Below are 16654 nucleotides of genomic sequence, written 5' to 3' on the forward strand. Positions count from 1 at the left end.
TTGTTGCTTTATTGGGTTTGTTAGACATGAAATGAAAGTAGTTTATTTTTGTGTTAGATTTGAAATTGAGGAAGAACTCTTGGTTATCAAGATTAAATGGTGGTTTATTTTTGGACATATACCTTATAAATATATGTTTGTGGTGATGTAATAGTCTTTTTATTTTTTAGTGGAATGTTATTGTGTTTTTAATGCCATTGATTGTTTTAATTTATTGTAAATTAATTTAATTGTGTATGAGATTATTAAACTATTCATAATATATTTCCGTGTAACAATAGTAGTTTTATTGATGTATTAATTATTAATATAAAAATTTTTACCGACGAGTATAGTTGTTGCTAAAAAGCTAAACATGTCTTTTTGAATATACATCTATAGCAGCGGATGTTGTAGTCAGTTGATAAATTAAATGGATTTATTCCAACAAATATTGTAACCGTTGGTAAAGGTCTATGCTTATGAGATTTTTATTGACAGAAAATGTTGGAATATACATTTTTATCATTGGGTATAAGGTAAATAAATATGAGATGCTTTTACCAACGGTGAGATTAATAATTCTGATTATATTAGTTAGTAAAATCCCATGAATCTTTTCCAATAGAAGCTATAGGCTACTAGATGTATGCGATACAAGACTTTACTAATTGTAAAAATTGTTAGAATAAGTGTTTTTATTGTTGGTATAGGATAAGTAATTTGACGATGCTATCTCGATATAGTATAACCAATAGTTACAATCATATTCCGTTGGTAAAACTAATAAATCTATTCCAACAAATGCTATATCCGTTGGTATAGGTCTATACCTACAAGGCTTTTACCGACGGTAAAAATAAGTGTTGAATAGGTATTTTTCTACCGTCGGTGATAGGGTTTAGGGACTTCTTTCACTCAAACGGATTTTTGACTTTTTACCAACATATTTTACACCGTCACTAGATGGCAATTTTATTTGTAGTGACCCCAACGTTCACCGACATCCAGCGGACCTTTGGGGGTTTAGTTGTTCATGCTAAATAATACATGCTCAAAACCATAAAAATAAACCAAACAAAAGCAACATTATAAAAACTCCCTCAAGTGATGAATGAGAAGTGATAAGCGGTGGGAAAGCTTCCCACCAATGCCATCAAAGAGGTGGCTTCCTTGTCCTCTACATGCCTCTACATAAGGAGATGAGGGTGATCTTGCCAAACCTTGATTCTCCTCTTGATTTCCACCCAAAGATGTCTTCTTTCGCTTCTTTTACCCCGCATCTAAGATGTGGAGTTGAGAGTTTAAAGGCGTAAGAGATGAATAGCTTTACGTTCTCGTTTAAAGCCTTTCTCGGGCTGGCTTTACGCCTCGTTCACTCGGCGTGAAGAAGCCCATGAGAGCCTCCTGGATTTTTGATCGATATTTTTCGTAAAGTGCTATAGTAATTACTATAGTAGAATGTCATTTTGGTGTCGATTTCTTCCCTCAATTGCGCCGCCAAGTTCACCTAGGCTTCTTTTGAGGGCAGAATACCTGAATAAAAACCAATTAAACCACCAAAGGACATAGATTCATCACAAAGAATACATTAATTATACATAATTTATACACATAAAATGCATACATTTAGATGTTTATCAAACATCCACACACCCAAGCTTTTGATTGCCCTTAAGTAAACAAAGATGAAGAACAGGGGCAAGAAGATAAAAGGCTAAATGTACAACCTCAAGCTCAAAATTAAAGAACTCCACAAGAACAAATGAAAAGAAATCAAAATAGTGAGTTGTTCAAAAAATAACCAAGTAAAGACAGTCTAGTTTTACCTAAAGACATGATAGGAAGTCCTATAACATTATCATTGCCTCACTGAACACACTTGTATCTTAATGAGTAAAAATTGTTACATTAACAAAAATTGAAGTAATATTTAATATTTTATTTTGGTTTTACGTTGATATGCATCGTGTTAGTCAATTCTAAAGTTTGTTTTGAAGCATTTTGGTCTCGAATACTAAGTGGTTGGTCTCTGAATAACTAAAGAAATGAATTGTTCTTCTCTAATTGAGTCATGAATTCGATGATCAAGTGGCAAACAAGAGCCTCATCGAGTATGTCATCTGGGTTCGAGCACCAAGTGTTGGGAAATAAAGTCGAAAAGAATGGAGAGATGTGCTAGAAATCTTGTGTGATATTTATTCAATTGAATATTTTCCATATAATAGAAGGTTACTTAATTGATTATATAAAAGATGAAACAATAGTACAGTGTTGGGATTATGTTTCATCAATATTTTAGTTTTTATATATTTTCAAAGTTTTATATAAACATTTAACTCATAATTATATATATATATATATATTTTTACATAAGACAACAAGCATCGTCAATAGAGAAAACAAGTCTGAGAATATATTGATTACGGGTAACTTAATCTACCCTTTTAGTGATTTATTATATAGGGCTGGATTAACACGAGCGATAGATAGTGGTATGTCGTATGTATCCAAATGATATATATAAAAATAACCTCAATAATAGTAAATTTTTATCAGTGCAATACAACTCGCTCTCACATGGAACCATACATGAAGACCTAGTGAATAGTGAAAACAACTATAAATTTGAAATTTGAGATAAATACTATCTTAGCAAAATTATTAAATTCATAAAAATTCAATCCCAATGTTTATATATTCCAAGTGGGGAAACAACAGTCACAATAGAAGATGCTCATGTTTTTGGCCAACTTTTAGGGGCCGTTTGGTTCGTGATAATGACATATTACCACATAACGAGATTACCATGGTAATATGAGTGGGAATGTTATATGGTTGGGAATATTGCGGTAATTTAATATAACCATATTTGGTTGGGAACTCTTATTAGCGGGAATAGTGCATTACCGTGTTTGGTTGTCATGGTAATCAATTTATTAAAATATAAAAAGTTATAAGATTACCATGGTAATCCAAGATAGACACCAAATTTGGTGCTAATAGGATTACCACTTCTTTGGTAATATTTTTAAGTTGGTAATGTGATATTACCATCCACATTACCACCGGTGCAATGCCAAATGTGGTAATATTTTCATATTATCACGTAACACGTGGTAATTTTTTAACATTACCGTGAACCAGACGGCCCCTTAGTCTTTCTGGGCGACCCATCCAAAGAATTTCTTCCCCTGAAGAAATGGCTTTGAAGTAAAGGCAGAGTGTGGAAGTAAAAAAGATCATTCCTAACTCCACTACACAGCCAGAAAACCACAATCGGTGATCAATAAGACACACCATTCTACAATCTCCTTTGGAACCTATGACACTTCTGTCCTGTCTTCAGACTTCCCAGCGAGTTTTCTTCCCCTGCATCTATCTGGTCATCATCATTTTACCTATCCTTGAAGATGAATGACAAACGAAAGTTAAGGGTTTGAGTCACTGTCTACTTCATTACCAGCTCTAGACACAAACCTCAGACCTATTGAATAGATAGATTGCCATTAGACTTTCTATTTGAAGTGCTCAATTGCGTCTTATTACAACAATGTTGTGTTTAGTCTCATCTGGCAAAAGGTATGCCGGCCGAGCGACTTCTAACCTATCAGCATGCGTGATTGAAAGCCCTTGTGGTAGAGATGAAGAGCCCACGTACCCATTTAGGTTCAATAGTTTATGAATTACAAATCAGTTTGTTTCATTTGACTAGCCTTTGGTGGAGTACGTAATACTCAAAACAATGTTCTAGATGTACAGGTCTCTCTAATGAGATGCGCTTCTCCTTGAATTATATGAATAATAAAATTTTATAAAACAATAATGCTTTAACTGATTCAAATATGTTTTGAAATTAAAAGTAATTTTATTATTTTTTTCAGATTTTGCAATGATAATTTAACATTTTCTGTTAAAATATCAAAGTATTCTCTATTTGATTAAAAAAATTAAAAATATAAATATAAATATAAATATAAATATAAATTCTAAAATGAAACTTAAAATATACTTAAAAATAAATAAATAAACGATACATTTTTTCTTAAAAAAATTGACCCCTTGCCAATTAGTAATATTGTTAATCCAAGAAAAGAGAACAACTAGCATCTTAATTATTTTATTAAGATGTTTCACCTGTAGTCTCCATGGCTCAGTGGAGTTATATAAGAGGTTTGAATAGAAAGAGAATTATTTATTTTTTACTATCCACCTTAATATTAAAAGAACATGGGCTTTTTAATAAATAGCCTTATTTTATTTTTAACCAAATGACCCTAGGGTCATTTTAATTATCAAAATGGCCTTAGGACTATCACATCACCCACATGAGTGATGTGATGTGCTGACTAGGCTAGTATTTTCAAATAAAAATCATGATTTATTTGCATTTTAACCCTTGAATTGTTTTATAATTAATAAGTTGATTTAACCAAATTTTTTTTAAAAAAAATTATTAGTGTTTTAAAATTTATTAAACTTTTAAATAACTTTTTAAGAAATATATAAGTGTGTTTTTTTGTTTAAATCCCTTATTTGTTTATAATTAACAAATTATCATTTCCCTATGATTATATAACCCAAATTTTGTTTGAAAAAATTATGTAATTTTTTTAATTTATTAAAAAATTAATTTTAAAAAATATATTTGAATATGAAAACACAAAGGGCTTATAATTTATTATTTAATTAAATCATGAAATCAATAATAACTTTTAAAATTATTTGAAGTTAAAAAACATAATTGCATTTAAATATAAATACAGTTACATCATATATTTCTCCCTTATTTAGGGCAAGTAGTTCTATAATGATCTGGTTATTTACATATAGAGCATAAATTATGTCTAGTAGAATCAGGGTTTCTGCTGGCCAACCAAAGATCAGATGTAGACGAATGCATATAGATAAAAACCCTGATCCTACTAGAAGTAATTTATGCTCTATATATAAATAACCCGGTCATTATAGAACTACTTGCCCTAGGCAAGGGAGAAATATATGATGTAACTTTATTTTTATTTAAATGCAATTATGTTTTTTAACTTCAAATAATTTTAAAAGTTATTATTGATTTCATGATTTAAATATTTAATTAAAAAATAAATTATTTGGCCTTTGTGTTTTCATAATTCAAATACATTCATTAAAATTAATTTTTTTTAATAAATTAAAAAAATTATATAACTTTTTTAAACAAAATTTGGGTTAAATAATCAAAAAGAAAAGATAATTTATTAATTATAAAAAAATAAGGGATTTAAATAAAAAAAACACATTGATATATTTCTTAAAAAGTTATTTAAAATTTAATAAATTTTAAAACACTAATAATTTAAAATAAATAGTTAAAAACTAAAAATAAATCAACTTATTATTATAAAATAATTTAGGGTTAAAATGCAAAGAACTTAAGGTTTTTATAATCAACCCATCACATCACCCATGTAGCTGATGTGACTTAAGGTCATTTTGTTAAATAATAAAAAAAAATAGAGCTCAAGGCATCTTAATTATTTGATTAGGATTCACCTAATCAAATGGATCTACTTTAGGTCTCCACGGCTTAGTGGAGTTATATAAGAGGTTTGAAAAGAAAGATCCTCATTCTCCATAGTTGCGTGACAGTTTTTTTCTCCCACTCATCTATGGCTACAGTTAAGAACCTTCTTAAGAGCGACGATCTTCTTAAGGTTTTATGACTTTCCTTTACATTGTTTCATTTATTTTTTATTTTTATTTTGTTATCTAGTTCATGATGTTTGTTTCAGTATATGTTGGAGACAAATGTATATCCAAGGGAGCATGAACAACTGAAGGAGTTGAGAGAGGTAACAATGAAAGATATAAGGTAAAATTTCCCTATTTCCCTCTCTCCCTCTCTATATATTTCTAGAGATTTTAATTATAGAAGCTTTCTTTCTTTCTTTCTATTTCAGTATAAACACCATAATATTTATTATCTATCATACGAGAATGGGATGATGACATGTTAAGTTATTTTTAGTTTTATGAATTAACAAGGGATTTATATTACTTATTAATGTCTGTAATCGCAATAAAATAATAATAATAATAAATTCCTTGAAGAACATGGACTAATCACTTTGAGGTAAAAAATATCAGACTATTGACCTTTGTTAAAGAAAGGGACGAGAATCATAGTTAATGTTGTTAACATAATTGCATTCCAAGTTAATTATTTCATGTCTTGTTCAATGAAATAGGGGAGAAATGAGTGTGCCTGCAGATGAAGGGCAACTTTTATCAGTTATTTTGAAGCTAATGAATGCTAAGAAGACCATAGAAATTGGAGTTTTCACTGGCTATTCGCTTCTCACTACTGCATTGGCATTGCCGAAGGATGGGAAGGTTGCATAAATCCTATCTTATTTCATCATCTTATTTTTAAATTTAATAAAGGAGAAATTTGAATATGCATGTGTTTTAATTTTTATTTAATTCATTCTTATTTTTAGATAATAGCTATCGATATGGATAGATCATCTTTTGAAATAGGACTCCCTTTTATTCAAAAAGCGGGAGTGGAAGAAAAAATCAACTTTATTGAGTCCGAAGCAATACCTATCCTTGATAAGATGATTGAAGAGGTAAAATCTCTCAATTTTTAATTCTATAAATGTTACTATTTTGTCCTGATTTTCAAGAAATCTTCAAGTTTTATTTATCTTTGAAAGATAAAGAAAAGGTCTTATTAATCCTCCATAATAATGTTGTTATCTTTTGGGTTTAAAATTACCAAATAAAAAAAATTACCCCTTAAAACAAAAGGTTCTTCAAAATAAATTTCGAATTACCTCTTAATACAAAAAAAAAATCATACAATAATTATATTAATATTAATTTTTTTTTTTGAATAAAGTGGATAAACCACGATTTATTTCAAACAGAAATAAACAGTACAACTCAAATAAGATAATTGCACAGAAGAAAAGACTAAACTGAAAACCTCAAAAGGGGTGAGAGATACACTAGTTACATTCACTACATCATTTTTGAGAACTTTTAGAGGCAGTTAAATAGAGGGTTTTTAAAAACCACCTTTTATAATAAAATAGGATATTTTTCCTTTGTTTTTAGAACCGGTTTATTTAAACCCCTCTACATTAATTTTTATTTTTAAAAAAATAATTAAAAACCTCTCTCTTTCCCCAACGAAGACTCTCTCTCTCATTCCCCAACGGAGAGATGTAGTGGGCTCTCTCTCTCTCTCTCTCTCTCTCTCTCTCTCTCATTCCCCAACGGAGAGATCTAGTGCGCCTCTCCCCAACGGGGAAATCTCGTGCGCCCTAATTCCCCAACGAAGAAGCCCGACTTTTGCCGCTCCTGCCGTCGCTCTGCTGCCGCCCTGCACTAATTCCCCAACGCGGTCTCTCTCAAGAGAGCGAGCCCAGTAGCAGCTCGCGAGCCCATCAAGCCCATCGCCCACTTCTTCACTTGTTGCTCCGCCAAGGAGGTTTCTTCTCTCTTCTCCTTCCCTTTCTTCTTACTCTTCTCTCAATTTGCCATCCATTGATTGCCTTGGGTTATCCTTTGGTGCAGGGTTCTCGCCTTGGGTTTTTCCCTGACCGACTTCTTCCCTCCCTCGATTAGGTTTTTTTGATTATTAATTTTGATCAGTTGGTGGTAGTGGTGGTGGTGAGATTGTTGCGCAGGATATGTTTCTATGAAGGCATCTGGTTCTTTGAAGTCTGGATATGGTGTTGATGATGCATTTGTGCTGGATCAGGTGGGTTTTTGCTTCGATTTTGTTCTTTTTGTGTGGAAAATGGTGGTGATTGTGATTTGATTTGGTGCAGGAGGTGAAGACGAGGGGGTTTGATTTGTTGGTGGAGATTAGCCTGACATAGGTGTTTCTGATTTATGAGAAACAGTGAGGCAAGTTTGATTTCTGATTTTTGTTAACATTTTGAAGTAGTCAATTATCTTCAAAAGTTCTTATAATATCTCCAAATTGCCAATAACCTTGATCTTGAAGTACCTCCATCCTTTTATTTTTATAGCTTGATCTTCTTCTCCTGACTCTCTAATTTTAATTTCCTATGTTTTCTAACTAATTTGATGACACACAATTAATCATAAACCTTGGGCTCTGGCTTAGGCACTTGGACACAAATTGTTAAGTTGCCACACATTGTATGGTTCTTTTTTACTTCACTAGGCTCTATGATTCTTGGAAATGTTGAATGCTGAATTTGTAGAGCTTGAAGTCAATTTTCCAATAAATCCAGGTTCACTCCATTTTTACTATGATTCTGTGTGAATGGATCATCGAATTGTAGTGGTTTCATATAAACATTCATAAGAGGCCCATATAATTTATTATAAGGCACAAACTAAAGAGTTCAGAGAGTAATTATCTAGTTTTTATTTTTCAAATCTTTTATTTGTCTAATGGGATAGAGGGTTTGTTTGATGTAACAGTTTGTAGTAAGGAGCTATAGAAATTAGCCAAATCTCAGTGGTGTCTCATTCAAGGATTATTTTAATACCTGAGAAAAATGTTTTGCACTTAGCTATCTTAAACAATAATTTTGTTTTTCATAATCCCATAAACTTTATGTTCACTAGTTTATGCTTGCCACCATTATTAGAATATCAACCACTATTTCCACATTAGACGTTAAACTTGAAAATTAGATTTTTATAATTATGCATAGTATGGATTTTGTAATTTAGCATTTAATAGAATTTTATTTACTTTTAATTACAATTATAGCTTTTTATTTGCTAATGTTTGTTTACTTATATAGGAGAATTCATATTTAAAGATCGAAAGGGTTGAAGATTAAGAGGATACGTGAAGCTTGTGTAATTAAGTGAAGCTTGTGTAATTAAGCAAAAAAAATATTTTGTAATAAAAGTAGATAAATAGTGTAAAACTCTTCACATTTTGTTATTAATCAAAATACATTGTACTTGAGCTCATTACTTGTCAATAAAATTAAATTTAGGAAATTTTTGAATGTATTGAAAGATTCATGTTTTTTATTTACAGGTTAAATAAATTTATTTATTTATAGTAGGAAAATAAAATAAAATTTAATTTAATTAATGAACAAATTTAGAGGTGGTTATAACCACCTCTAAAAGTATGAACATGTTAGAAAAATAATAGTTTTAGAGGGGGTTATAAACACCTCTAAAACTATTGAGTAAGATCAAATTTATTAGCTATAGAGGCGGTTATAACCGCCTCTAAAACTATTGTGGGAAAAGAAGAAATTATTAGCTATGGAGGCGGTTATAACCACCTCTAAAATTATTTACTATTGAAGAGGAATAAGAAATTATTAGCTATAGAAGCGGTTATAACCGCCTCTAAAACTATTAAAGAGGAATAAAAAATTATTAGCTATAGAGGCGGTTATAACCACCTCTACTCTTGTTATTAAAAACCGCTTCTATAAACAAAACTTACCCAACGGTTGGTACAAACGGCTCTAAAGTGTAGAGCCGGCTTGATACGAGGCGGTTTAGAGACGGGTAAAAAAAACAACACTATAGCTATAGAGGCGGTTAAAACCGCCTCTATAGGACTCGAAAACCGCCTCTAAAACATTCTTTTGGTGTAGTGTTATTATAATTAATTGAATTTTTTTTAATATAATAATAGTTTTTATTGAAGAGGCGTTTTCAGGAAAAATAAAATATCTTGATTTTCTGATGAGGAAAACTAATTTATATTATTAGTCATAGCCTATAATTCAAAACTCCTATAAAAACATGAACTTTTTAAATAAAATATTTTTTATAGGCAAAAGATGGTGAAGAGGATTTATACGATTTTGCATTTGTGGATGCTGACAAAACAAACTATGGAGAGTATCATGAAAGATTGTTGAAGTTGGTGAAGATAGGAGGGGCCATTATCTATGACAACACACTCTGGCTTGGTACCGTAGTAGAACCTCTAGATTTTTCATTCAATGAGGAGGCTGATCTTGAGGTAAGAAATTTCTTAGTGAAGTTCAATAAATTTCTAGCGGCTGATTCTAGAGTTGAAATTTGTCAAGTTTGCATTGGAGATGGACTCACCATTTGCATGCGCATCCTTTGAAACAAGATACTATTTTCCTCTTTTGTTCCAAATAAAAGCTGTTATTTAAAAAGCATAGTATTACAAATAAGATTTTTTAAATATGGAATAAATCCATTTGTTATCCATATTTGTATTTTTCTATGTATCTAAGTTATGTTGATCAATTTACTTTGATTAATCAATTAAGCTCATGTCTTGTTGTCATTCATATCATCCATTATCGAATTCCTCTCATAATTTCGAGACTCATTTACAAATTTAGATAAAAATAATAATAACAAAAGAGTTGGATGATAAACACAAAGTGATTACTGCATATATTGGAATTGTTAAAAAAATTATATATGTATATTTATATACTTGCAACAATTTTATGTTGCAAAGAATAATGTTTATTTTTGGTATTTTATTAATGTGGAAATTGCCAAAAAAACCCTACAACTTTGCCAAATTGCCAAACAAACCCCCATAGTTTCGGAATACCCAAAAACCCCTTCCTTTTCAACTCCATGATTTTGAAACCCCCAAAGTACGTAACGGCATTAAACGGAGTGTATTTAAAATTTTATGGACGAAAATGCCCTTGCACGGGAAGTCGTGGCTGCACCCATTTCGGCGGTGTGAGAGAAAGTGGGTGGGTTTTTCTTAGGCATTACAAATTTGCTTGTCTTCTCTCAACTCGCGACTCGACTCAACTCGCGTCTCCGACTCTTCTCTTCCCACCGGCACTCTTCCCTTTCCACCGGCGTCTCGAAGAAGAAGTCCCGTGCAAGTATTCGGCATTTCGTCACTTTGCAGTCTAAGGTATTCATTATGGTTTTTTGTTAACTATTACATTACGAAAAAGACATTTTTTTCGGTTTTTGGTTTGTGATTTTTGTTTTTTTGTTGGAAGACATTGAAGCTTTCGGGGGATTAATCGGTCGGGGTTTTTGTTAGTCTGCAGGGGAGATGTCTCGGCTAGGGTTTTTTTGTTTTTGTTTTACATTTTTCGTCTATGTATCTGATCGAAAATGGTTTTTCCGATTGTTGTGCTTTGTGTAATGTTTATAATCTACGTTTACCCTTTCAGTTGATATGGTTGCAGTTGTAAAAATGAGGTCTCCGTTTAAACAATGAGCTTTACCGTTTAAGTTAGTTCGTCTCCGTTTAATTATTTGTATCTCTGTTTAATAGTATACGTCACTACTTAAAAAATGATATCAGTGTTTAAGAACTGAGTGTTTACCGTTTAACAAATTACATTTCCGCTTAACAATGTCTTTGTTATTGTCGCGAGCTTGTGATTATGGCGGTCGATCTAGTTAATGGGCGATGCTACTTGACACCCGTGAGTGGAGACCGTGGGCTGAATTGAAAGTTCACATGATCCCTCGACATTGGGAGATCATCCGAAGGACACCGTTCACAGCATTTACTGAGTTGGAAGCTGTATACCAAGAGCCGGGCCCTTCTTGACTCTCGTTGCGAGAGATACGATAACCGCACCAATAAATTCGGGATCGGGAAAGCATGCTGACTTTCAGGCCTGAAGATGTGGCAATCGTTCTTGGCCTGCGTTGCGATGGGGAGGCAGTCGTGTTTCAGAAGAAGAAAACACGGTCAGCTTTCGAAGAGAGGTATTTATCGAAGACGTCGACGAGACACGAGAGACTCCATCGGGGAGCACTCTTCGACGAACTTCGTTGGGACGAGAGGGAGAAGAGGAGAATTTTGCCAAACTCATCGATGGTGTACCTCACGGGTACAATCCTCTTCCCAAATACCTCCCTGCTCGGTTCCCTAACTGGATCGTTGATTATGTCGATGATCTACGGAATGGGGCGCTACGCATGGGCGCAAGCGACGCTGCAAGTGGCTTATGGAGGACATACCACAAGCCGCTACCCGAGTGCAATCTAGATGCGCGGGGAAGAAGACCAACACCGGGTATGTTAAGGGTTGCAGTGGCGCTTAACATCCGGTTTCTGGTGACCGGAACCCGGAAAGAAAGTCCGTTCTGCAAGATCCCAAGGATCTTTCGTGCTACGGTGAAAATACTTTCACGGAAGTAGCGGCGATAGAGACGAGTTTGTCATCTCTCGAAGGAAAAGAGGTAATAATTCAAAAATATTTTGTTTAACTGTAGACGTTAACGTTTAACCATATCATTTACCGTTTAACTTTATTCATCTATCGTTTAACATTATAACTTACCGTTTAACTTTGTTCAACTACCGTTTAAACTTTTAGTTTAATGTTTAATTTGTTTGTTTACTGTTTAACACAATAGGTTATAACGTTTAAATATACGAGTTACATGTGTAAATATAGTTTTAATTGTTTAAACTAAATAATTTCGCTAAGATTGTTTGCTTTACACATGCTAGTTTCCTGAGCTGGTTCCGGCGAATGCTGATGAAGAAGTATTTGTTCGGGCCAACCGTCGGTCGGATGCTATTGCTCCGGAACCGCTTGCTCAAAGGCAAGATGAGAGGGCAACCTCTTCCTTGCGCGCTGGACGCCGTTCTCCTGCTTCCAGGCCAAAACGCATTCGTCGAGGCCGGAGAAGCCCTCCCCCACCCCGCCCGACCGTGGCTTCCCCCCCGACCGTGTCAGCCCCCCCGAACGTGGCAGCTCCCCTGCCGGCACTAGGCGAGGATGTCACTGCAACTCTCATGCAGGCTTGCCAGATTTTGATGACCGAGTTCCCTCGGCTTGTCGCTCGGGTGGAGGCATTGGAAGGCCGGTCACAGTCACAATCGACTGCGCCTTCCCTTCAAACAAATGAAGCACCCGGGACGGATACGCCGTCGGAGTTCGACGACGAGGACATCATCGGGGTGGCTCTTCAAAGACGGCCTCATTCGAAGAAGCTTGCAAAAAAGAGGAAAACAATAATGCCTCCGTCTCCACCCGTGCCGGCTGACGATGAAATAATAGCAGCACCATCGGCAGCAGCACTATCGGCGGCTGATGTTGTTAACGTTGATGATATGCCCATCACGGTGGAGGAGATTGAAGATGGCGCTGAGTTTGCCGCGGTGGAAAAGATCGTCGACTCTGTTGTTGACGACATCATGCATACGGTGGAACCGGCGCCTGACAGTGCGGCATCAAAGATGGACACAATCCATGAAGAAGAACAACCAGACAACGTTGTGTCTCCCATTGATGTTGCTGCCGTGGAACTCACGGTTGAGAAGGTCGTTGAGTCTATCCTCAACGAAGTGGAATTCACGGTGGAACCAACGGCTGACCGTGCCGCATCGAAGCGCGACACAATCCCACAAGAACAAGAAGCATGTAAGGAAGTGTCTCCCGTTGATGCTTTGCAGTCGTGCCCCATTAAAGGAAGCGATAAAAAAAGTAGAAGAACTTGGAAAGTCTTCATTCGAAGAAAAAAAAATACGTTGACCAATCGCGCCTCAATAAGTACGAGCGAGGAGTTGATAAGGATCTTCCTCAGCGCCCTATGGACAAGTAAGTTTGAAGTTTTTATGATATTGTTTAAAAGCTGTTTTTAGTTACCATTTAAGTAGGAGCGTTAACGTTTAAAATTCTGAGATAACATTTAACTTATAAGTTATACCCTTTAAATATTACCGTTACTCGTTTAAACATTCAATATAGAATTTAAAGTTTATACTTTAACGTTTAATTTTATACTTACAACATTGTTTACATGTCTTTGTTCCGTTCAACCACAGCAGACATGCGTGTGGAAGAATGACTACTGTCGACCACCACGGGCCAATCTATTCGACACGCTCGAGGGAAGGAGATGGTCGCGAGCGATGTGATGGGACGCATTCGTATGTATCTTGCAAAAAGGCGATGAGCGTAGTGCCATATCGTTATAAGAGGCGCGCCTCCATCACCGCGACCCTGGCCTTGTTCATGTCAAAGCGAGGCGACGACGCACATGAATCCACGATGGCTATGATTGGAGATGCCGCGCGCAACTTGCGTGAAGTGGACATCGTCATCCTCCCAATAATTATGAGTGGCCACTTCCATGTCGATCGTCCTTGACAATGAAAAACAAGAATACAGGCATTATTCTTCATGCCAAAGCGAAGAATACGATAAAAAGCAGCGCTAGAAATGGTAAGTGCTTTTAATAATTTGTGTTTGTGTAATAGTGTTCGGTAAATAATCGGCATTCTAATATGAACTTGTATATCTCGACAGTGGAACCTATTCGACCTACTGTATCGACATGGAGTTAGGGCGAGTCGGCGACCCGAAAGTACCCGCTTGTTCACGACACTCGAAGCCCCGACGAGAAAAAAAGGAAGTGTCGATTGCGGCGTCTATGTCATGCGGTTTATCGAGCAGTTACTCGCCGGTGAGAAGCTACGGGTACCATGAGCGAGCGTCCCTTATCTGCGATTAAGGTATGTTTCCGCATACTTAGGGAGGGGAGGGCAGTGAGCATCACGCCCGGAGGGAGTCTTCGCAAGCGGGTTCTTAGTCATTCTTTCTATATTTGTATACACGATTCTTTCTTTAATAATCCAGATTCATTGTTTAACATACACTTTCGGTGTTTAAGTATATAGTTCATTGTGTAAATATCAATGTAATTGTTTAAACTCCGTTTCTTGTGTAAAAACGAACGAGGAGGAGTGTACGCATAGCGGGGTCATAGTCATTGTATAGGTGTAATAGTTTCAAATGTAAAACCAGGTTTTAAATTCAATTCATTTTTTTCCGAAGAACATGACAAATTTTTGTCAATGTAAATGTACATGTATCTAAATTCAATTAAATTCATTCTGTTTCGCTTTTGAGGTTCCGTTCTTGTTGGATGATATTGTAGTCCCAGTGGTACATTATCGGGTAGGGTTCTGTTTCATTTTCATTTTTCATTATCGGCTAATATCAACATTCATTTTAATCGTATAATGATAACTTTTTGCCCTTTTAACTTTCGTTTTCTCTGTTTAAGTTTAGGTTTCTCTGTTTAAATTTAATATTTTTTGTTTAAAATATCCTTATTATTTAATAATATCAATGTAATTACAACAAAAAAATATACTTAATATTTTTCTGTTTAAAAATATCCTTATTACTTAATGTAATGTTCCGATTTTTTTATGTGCGACGGGAGTGGAAACGCTTGGGGGAACCGAGCATGTATTAATTACGCTGGGGAACCGCTAGCACCATCCCGTTAGTACATTTTAAGCGGATACAAATTTATTTTTAAACGATAAAAAAATAACGAGTTAAACAGAGAATAAAAATATTTAAAAGCGTAAAGAGATATATTTAAATATAAAGTTCAATATTTAAACAATAATAAGAAGTATATACACTAATGCCTAGTCGGCAATGATTCATTCCACGATCCGCGATTGTGACCGAAAGCGATGGCAATGGCTACAACGCAACTTGCGGACCTCGGGACGCTACGACTCGATCCTCTTTCGTCTAGGACACCCAGGTTGCCTTCTCGTCACAAAGGTCGCAAACGCGAGTCGCGATTTTTCATCCATCGACTGTCATTGTCCGTATGGGAATATAGCTTCCTTATACGCCATTTTTGAAGTCGAAGCTTCCTTCCACAGTCACCCGGTGTTTCTCGTTCTTCAGTAATTTGAAGTCAAAATTCCTTTTGATTGCAAAATTCCTAAGTGCGTCTCTGAAATGTTCAACGCCTTCAAAACATTGTCCAATATCCAACGACAACACTTCAGCTTGATCGGATGAGGAAGGAAGGCATGCCACACCCTCAGGCTCGCCATGATGTGGAACAGAAGCGCTGCCAGATTCTGAATTCCTGCCAACACTTTAGTTTAAACGAACACGATCAATATTTAAACAGAGACACAAAATATTTAAACGATAAACATAAATCTTAAACGTTAAAACAAAAAGTTAAATAATAAGTTAATAAGTTAATCGGAGACAATAGTGTTTAAATGGAAACTTGATAAATGTAAACAGTGACAGGGATAATAAACAATAATTAACTTCTACAACTATATAAACATAAACGAGAAGAAACTTACAACGAGAAGAACTCGTTTTCAGTAGGATACGATGCCACATCATCCGCTCCCCAACAACAAGATCAACAATGTAACATTTGAAGATGGAGTGCACGTGACACATGCTGCTGAAGTCAACCTCGCTTTTATATGAGACATACTGCTTTTATGTCCATCGGGTGTGATAAACTTCACCCTCGACACGGAAATATCGAGACCCCATCGCTCACATATTTCAGCCCTAACACTCGATTCCCCAAGAAGTCGCTAGCCGTGAACATTAGCACTCGCCCCTCCCCCGTCAGATCTCAAAGAATAGCACAAAAAAACTCTCCATAATTTAATCCAAGAGACTAAAATTGAATACACCAAATGAGTAAGAAGAAAAAGAAGAAGAAGAAGAAGAACAAGAAGAACAAGAACAAGAACAAGAACAAGAAGAACAAGATATGTAGCCCTTCTAAACTTTGTTTGAGAAAAAGCAAAGTTAGAGGCATCGAAAAACTATGCATAAAGAAAGTTATGTTTTCGGGCCTATTTTTTTCCCACCTTTTGCAAAGCAAAAAAGAATTTCATATCGTGACCCACTTCAACTTACGCTAGGGGTTAAAAAGGAATGTAAAATATAACTGAG

At 34.9% G+C, this 16654-nt stretch overlaps 1 protein-coding gene and 1 long non-coding RNA gene across 2 annotated transcripts; both read left to right on the forward strand.

Moving 5' to 3' along the window:
* The first annotated feature begins 5546 nt into the window (after nucleotides 1-5546).
* On the forward strand, nucleotides 5547-10084 carry LOC120256966 (norbelladine 4'-O-methyltransferase 2-like). The gene is made up of 5 exons (XM_039264621.1): nucleotides 5547-5672; nucleotides 5751-5830; nucleotides 6207-6351; nucleotides 6459-6590; nucleotides 9758-10084. The coding sequence occupies exons 1-5, from the start codon at nucleotides 5628-5630 to the stop codon at nucleotides 10058-10060; spliced, it is 705 nt and encodes a 234-aa protein (XP_039120555.1). The 5' UTR covers nucleotides 5547-5627; the 3' UTR covers nucleotides 10061-10084.
* Nucleotides 7602-8346, forward strand: LOC120256967. The gene is made up of 2 exons (XR_005535470.1): nucleotides 7602-7729; nucleotides 7800-8346. It is a non-coding gene; the product is annotated as an uncharacterized LOC120256967 (long non-coding RNA).
* Nucleotides 10085-16654: the final 6570 nt, after the last annotated feature.

The sequence above is a fragment of the Dioscorea cayenensis genome, unplaced genomic scaffold, assembly GCF_009730915.1.
Source record: "Dioscorea cayenensis subsp. rotundata cultivar TDr96_F1 unplaced genomic scaffold, TDr96_F1_v2_PseudoChromosome.rev07_lg8_w22 25.fasta BLBR01001764.1, whole genome shotgun sequence".
Classification (NCBI taxonomy): Eukaryota; Viridiplantae; Streptophyta; class Magnoliopsida; order Dioscoreales; family Dioscoreaceae; genus Dioscorea; species Dioscorea cayenensis.

What these genes read in the sequence shown, in the direction of transcription:
- LOC120256966 (XM_039264621.1), top strand. Translation starts at nt 5,628, where the DNA reads ATGGCTACAGTTAAGAACCTTCTTAAGAGCGACGATCTTCTTAAG. An exon ending in AGAGCGACGATCTTCTTAAG is followed by an intron (nt 5,673 to 5,750) that starts GTTTTATGACTT and finishes TGTTTGTTTCAG; the next exon opens with TATATGTTGGAGACAAATGT. An exon ending in TTGATAAGATGATTGAAGAG is followed by an intron (nt 6,591 to 9,757) that starts GTAAAATCTCTC and finishes TATTTTTTATAG; the next exon opens with GCAAAAGATGGTGAAGAGGA.